We start from the raw sequence: 6,399 nt of genomic DNA on the forward strand, positions 1-6,399 counted from the left end.
AAATGGAGAGGGCCCAGGGCTTGCCCCGGGAAGGAGGCAGGTAAGGGCCTCAGCAGGCCAGCCTACCTTTGAAGGTCTTCCCGCAGATCTGGCAGAAGTGTGGCCGGCCCTCTTGGTGGCGGCTGGCCACGTGCCTCAGCAGGGGGCCCTTCTCGGTGAAGCGCTGCTCACAGAACTCACAGCTGAAGGGCCTCTCGCCAGTGTGAGTGCGATTGTGCTTGTCCAGGCTGGCTGCGGGGACAGGCGAGGGCTCAGCCACGAGGCCTCCACCCCAGGGCAGGGAAGGGACGGGCCTGCCTCACCTTGGGTGCGGAAGGTCTTGCCGCAGAGGTGGCACTGAAAAGGCTTCTCGCCCGTGTGCGTGCGCAGGTGCATGTTGAGGTTGGCCTTCTGAGTGAAGGCGTGGTTGCAGAACTCGCAGACGTATGGCCTCTCGTTCCTGTCCGGGTGGGGGACACAGGCAGAGGTCATCACCAAGGGAAGTGGCCCCTCAGTCCACTGCAGCTGGGAGCACGCCTGGCCCCAGAGCCAAGGAGACAGCAAGGCCGGAGCAAGGCTGCCCGAGCCCCTGGAAGGGGCCCAGGCTTCAGTGAGCTGCCTGGCACAAGGACGGCCTGGGCAGTGCCAGGAAAGGGGCACCGGCTCCAGCCAGGAGCCAGTGCAAACCAAAAATCTGCCCACAGAGGTACAGGGCCTTGCTCTGGTCTGGAATCCCCGCCCCCAGCCTCTCTGCCTGACAAACCTGCTCATCCCTCAGATGCCCCCAACCCAGAAAGGCTGCAAGCGCCACAGTCAGCGGGGAGGGCACGCTGTTCAGTGTGAGTGTCGTCAAACTCGGCCTTCCCGGCCCACTCGCTGGCCAGAGCCAGCAGCAGGGACAGGCCCTGGGGGAAGACGGGCCAAGCCGCACCTGTGCTTGGCCTTGATATGCATCTGCAGGCCGTTTCGGCTCGAGGCGCGGTGCCCACACTCCTCACACACAAACAGCTTCTCCCCGCGGTGCTTGAAAGCCTCGTGGAGCTGCAGTTCCGTTCGGGTCAGGAAGCACTTGTCACAGGTGGGACACTGTAGGGCAGGAGGGACCGGGCAGAGGGAGCAGGGCCAGGGTGACGGTGGGGTGGGGCTACTCTGGGAGTGCCACACGGCAGAAGCCACACAGTCTACCCTCTGGACCAGCGACAGCCCTAGCACCAGAGCGGGCCCGGCCCGCCCCCGCACAGCCTGGCACTCACAGCATGGGGCTTGGGGGCGCCGTGTAGCTTGATCATGTGGTTCTGCAAGTCCTTCTTCTGCATGAACTGCTGGGGGCAGGAGGAGCACTGGAAAACAGGCCCAGTCACCCGCGGAGGCCAGCACCCACAACCCCGGTCACCCCTGGGCTATGGGGGGACCCGAGGGCAGGGCCCAGCCTGCGATGCCAGGAGACTCCCTGTCCTGATGTGAAGGACACGCGGGGGAGGGCCCCGTGCTACGGCCTCCACCGAAAGAAGCAAGGGCCCAGAGGCCCGGGGCCTTGCCAGAGGTGTGGGGGCCCGAGACGGGTAGGGAAGGCCGGGCTCCTTGAGGCTGGCAATGGGGAGGCACCTGACACCATCCCATGTAAAGGGCTGGGTGTGAGGGATCCCGGGGCCACGGCCCTGGGGACAGGCTGAGCCTGACCTTGTAGGGCATCTCCCCCGTGTGGGACACCATGTGCACCCGCAGCTCCATCCTCCGGCGGAAGGTCTCCTGACACACGGAGCACGTGAAGACCTGGCAGTGTGAGGGGCAAGCAGGGCCGGCATCAGCGGGGGCCTCGGCCTGCGACGGCGGCCTCTGCCCGGGCTTCCACGTGCTGCTGGGAGGAGCCTGCCCGAGGAGGGGGCCGCTAGGGTGGGAGAGGGCAACACGTAACCTGCCTGCCCGGACCCCGGCCAAGGCAAACCCACCACGCCAGGCTCTTCTCAGGCCTGACAGGCTGCGGGCACAGGCCGACTGGCCTTACCTGTAGCCCCTGCCCTTGGTGACAGGCCTCTAGAAAGACAAGGGCGGGGTTTGGCTGGCCTCACCACATGGGCCAGCCAGTGGGGTGGGGGGTGTGGCCAAGTGGCCTTTCTCTTTCCCAGCAGCCCACCCTCCCACCGAATGCCCCTTGTCCAAAGCCCGGGGGCCGGGAAGGCAAACCCAAAATGCCTCCCTTCTGCTCTTAGGGACCTGTGTCCCCACTTGTAATACAGGGCACCAACTCGGTGGCAACCAAGGACGCTGCAGCTCTCCTGACTCTACCGTCCCCTCTAAGGCAGTCTCCTGGGGGCCCCTCCCGGATGGCAGGAAGACAGGCCAGCGTGCCCCTGCCCACAAGGACCTGCGCCGGCACACAAGTACCTGTTCTGAGCGGTTAATTCATGCAGTTCCGGGCTTCGTGCTCCAGGAGATTCTCCTTCCGAAAGTAACACTTTCCACATTTGGAGCACTCGAAGGGCTTCTCCCCAGTGTGTTTCCTGCCAAAAGAAGCCATAGGGAGAGTGGGGGCTGGGCAGACTGCCCACCTCACCCTCACCCAGAGCCCACTGTGGCTCCTAGTGGAACCACAGGGCTAGTGAACTTGCAGGTGGAGCCCAGAAACGCCCCCTCCACCTAGCTCCAGGTCTGCAGGGCCACCCAAGAACCCCGCACGACTCTGCAAAGGCAGAAACAATTCCCGGGTCCTGACTCCCCAGAGAACCCACTCAGTGTGCCCGGAAATTCTGTGGCCTCCACCTTCAAAACCACGGCCAGCGCTGACCACGTTGCCTCACTCCCGCAACCCCCTAGTGTAGCCCCGCCGGCCCCTGGGCAGCCGCCTGAGCCCCCCGCTCCCAGTCTCTGCTCCAAGCCAGCCTCGACTAGCCAGAAGGGCCCTTAAATTGTCAGATCTTGTCGCCTCTTTCCTCTGAACCCTCCAGGGCCCCCATTCCACCCTGAGGAGAGGCCTGGGGACCTGTGAGGGCATACCTGGCCTGGCCCCTGCCTCACTGGCCTCACTCCCCAGGTCTCTGTGCCGCGATGTTCGCCAACCCGCCACTCAGCCCCACCCCAGACCCTTCTCTCAGCCCAAACGCTCTCCCCAGCCATCGGCGCTGACCTTCCTCACCTCCCTGGAGGCCACTCGAATCTCCTCTCTTTCAAACTGCAACCTGACCCCACCCTGAGCGCCCCAGCCCTTGGCACTGCTGCCGTCTTCCCTTTCTGTGGCACTTCCCGCCTCCCATGCCGCTCTAAAGTGACTTTGGTAGTTGGGAGGGAAGCTCCCCAAGGCCTCGCAAGCGCGCACAGCGGCCTTGTCAGCTACTTGGCAAACAGCTTGTTGATGAATAACTGAAGGAACTCTCGCCTCAGAGCCTATGAGGGGCACCAGGAGCCCTTACGAGCAGACACTTCTCTCATCCGCTGCTGCTGTAGACTGTCCTCATCCCCCATCCCAGTGACCTCAGGAGGCCATCACCCCCTTCCAGTTCTTAAGGTCAGTGCAGCAGCCTGTGGCCCCAGCTGGGGATGGGGGTGGGGCGTACACCCGAATCTTACACCGGGGGAGTGGCCAGGCAGATGTGGACCACCCCAGCAGTGCCCCCACACTGAGACTCCCCCAAAGACTCCACTGGCAGCAGCTGTCCCGAAACACGGAGAGCGAACAGGTTCCCTTCTTCCTAGCTCCAACTCCAGTTGGTCATTAGTGGCTTCCCGGTGTCATGAGCAAACGCGTGTGGTCCATCTTGGCTTGGCAAGAAGCTGCGCCATGGTGGACCACTGATATCTTGGGCTAGAGAGTGTTAGGACTGGAAGGCGTGTTATCTAGGCGCCATCCCTGGAGGCCCTGCAGCCAGCGCTGTCCAATCTGGCAGCCAGGGACACGTGGCTACTGCACACTTGAAATGTGGTGTGTCGGAGGAACTGAATTTATTTAATTTTAATTACTTTTTAAGTTAAAATAGCTCCATGTGGCATCTGGTTTCCTTACTGGACATTACAGCTTGAGACAAATGGTCTTTTATGCCCCACTGACACCCCGGGGCTAACCCAGAAATGCAGGCAGCACCAACCCTAAAGATTAACATCTTGGCCCAAAGCCCACACCGTCAAGCTTCAGAAACTCCTAAGGTGTGGCCTCGGCCACAGCGTGTGGCCACAGGCTTCTCTCGGCCCTCGGCAAAAGTCAGCTGGAGACCAAGGTCCACAGTGGGCGGAACTGTTGACAAGGTGTCCACATACCCGCTCCAACCAGAGGGCTCACAGGAGGAGGAAATGAATGACTCGGACCCAAGGCTAGAGGCTCACTCCCCACCGACCATAGGCATACCAACTCCAGGCGCCACGTGAATCTAAGATGGAGCCCCTGGCCCTACCTGGCCCAGAAATGGGGAGCACAGGCCCCCTCCCCCAACATGGGAACGGCGGACAGGAAAAGCAAATAGAAAAACAGAACGTTTACCTGTTGTGGACTTTTAGATAATATTTGCTGAGGAACTTTTTATGACATGTGGGGCATTCGACTGGCACCGCTGTACCTTTTCTGTTCTCAGGAGGCTCGGCTGCCAGGGAACCTGCATTCAGGGCTGGCCTAGCAGCACAGGACTTTCTGAGCATGTCTGATTTCCTCCTGGTCGGCACAGCCTCCGTCTCAGAAGTGTAGTCGCCATCCCCGTCATCCTCAACTTGAACCACCACTTCCCACTAGAGCAGAAGAGGCAGCAGGGAGGACCGAGGTCACCAAACTAACCGGCAAGAGTTCTGGGGTGGATCTACAGAGCAGCCCGCTCTATCCAGTTCCATCCCAGGGCCCAACCCAGGCACATCCCCAGGACAGTCCCTTTGTGACTGTTGCCTTCGGTATCCCAGGGCAGGCAGCATCTGAATCCTGTATTGGGAGGACAGTGGCTCTGTATTATAGGGAACTGGAAGTCTGGCTGGATCTCATTACTCTGGGGAAACACCTGTAACCCTGATGCCACCCACTCCATCCGAAGAAGCTGGCAGCTGTGATTCACAGAAAAGTCAGCCTGCGGCTGCAGGATGAAGCCAGTTTCCTATGTTTGGCGAAAGCCTATTTCAAACCCGCGTAACAGAGATTCTACCTTGGGGTCCAGATGATGCCAGAAAAGTGTCAAGTCTCTCCCTCCGACTCCCACCTCCCCATTTCCAGTACGCTGGGCACAGTACCTCATTACTCTCGCCCTGCATCTGGACACTTTCAGCTTCAAAGGGCCTTGGGGGCACTTTGCAATCCTCAGGCTCCTTGTCCTCTGGGGGACAAAGCTTCAAAGCCTGCTTAAGTTTCCCACGCAGGAAGGAAGGGCTCTCACTCTTAGCAGGGAGACCAAGCTGGGGCCTCTGGGGGCTGTGACTACCGCTGAGCTCCTGATCCCTGGGGACTTGACCCACAGTCCTTGAGACTTCCTCTTCCTCCAAGCCTGCCAACTCCTTGAGGTGGCTGTTCACATCCCGAGGCGCAGATTTCCCCAGCCCACTCTGGCCACTTGGTGCCTGTCCCACTGAGGTTTTGGGCTTGAAGCTCTGGCACAGCTCCACGACCTCTGGCACTCGCAACTCCCTGGCTGCCAGGAGCACCTGATCCCGGTTCCCTGAGGTGAGGGCGAGGTGACCAGTGTAGAAAAAGTCCAACAAGAGTCCAAAAATCTCAGCGAAGCCGGCGGGGAGGATAACACTGCCCGCTGAGCCATCCCCATAGAGGCTCTGGAAGAAGTGGCTGCAGCAGGCAAGGACACTCCAGTGCGCCTTGAACACCAGGCCCCCCACGTCCAGGGTGGCGTCGCAGTACTGGCCCTTCTCCCGCTGCTTGTTGAGTCCCTGCAGAACCCTCACACTGTGCTGGATGAAGGAACCGTCCATGGTCTGCCTGGAGGGGAGGGAGACAGAAGTGACACCCTGGCCAGTCCAACCCAGGGGCTAACAAGAGAAAACCCTGGACTTGAGAAGAAAGGGGTAGGGGACTCTACGGTCACATTTGTCACAAGGGCTTGCATCAAGGTTAGCGTGTGCATGCTGGGACAGGAACGGATGGAAAGATCCTCTGGGGACGGGGGCCAGGTGAGATGCCCATATTGGGGTTGGCCAGAGATGAGTGGTGGAGAAGCAGGGGGACTAGGTGTGGGGAGGAGGAATAGCTTGCTGGAAGATAGGGCAGGATCGTGAAGCGGCGCTGGGGGAAGGAATCAAAGTTTGGGAAAGAGGCAGGGGATCAGGGCGAACTGACAGGCCTGGCACAGTGGGAGGACCCCGGCAGGGGCGGGCGGCGGCTGCGGGCAGGTGAGCGGCGCGCACGTTGCGCCCACACGTCCGGAGCGGCCGGGCGGAAGGCGGCCGCGGTCACACTCCGTCGGCGCCCACGGCGGCCTTTTCCCCCCTCGCCCCGCGCCCGCCGAT

General features: G+C 61.3%; 1 protein-coding gene across 1 annotated transcript in view; it reads right to left on the reverse strand.

The window, feature by feature from the left end:
- Positions 1-6,399, reverse strand: part of ZBTB48 (zinc finger and BTB domain containing 48) — a 7,445-nt gene that overhangs the window by 794 nt on the left and 252 nt on the right. Inside the window, 9 exon segments of the mRNA XM_015591415.2 lie at positions 67-231; positions 303-439; positions 911-1,065; positions 1,233-1,319; positions 1,660-1,752; positions 2,365-2,379; positions 2,381-2,480; positions 4,448-4,689; positions 5,176-5,872. Coding sequence (XP_015446901.1) covers positions 67-231; positions 303-439; positions 911-1,065; positions 1,233-1,319; positions 1,660-1,752; positions 2,365-2,379; positions 2,381-2,480; positions 4,448-4,689; positions 5,176-5,872 — 1,691 coding nt within the window.

This window comes from Pteropus alecto, unplaced genomic scaffold, assembly GCF_000325575.1.
Source record: "Pteropus alecto unplaced genomic scaffold, ASM32557v1 scaffold125, whole genome shotgun sequence".
Classification (NCBI taxonomy): domain Eukaryota; kingdom Metazoa; phylum Chordata; class Mammalia; order Chiroptera; family Pteropodidae; genus Pteropus; species Pteropus alecto.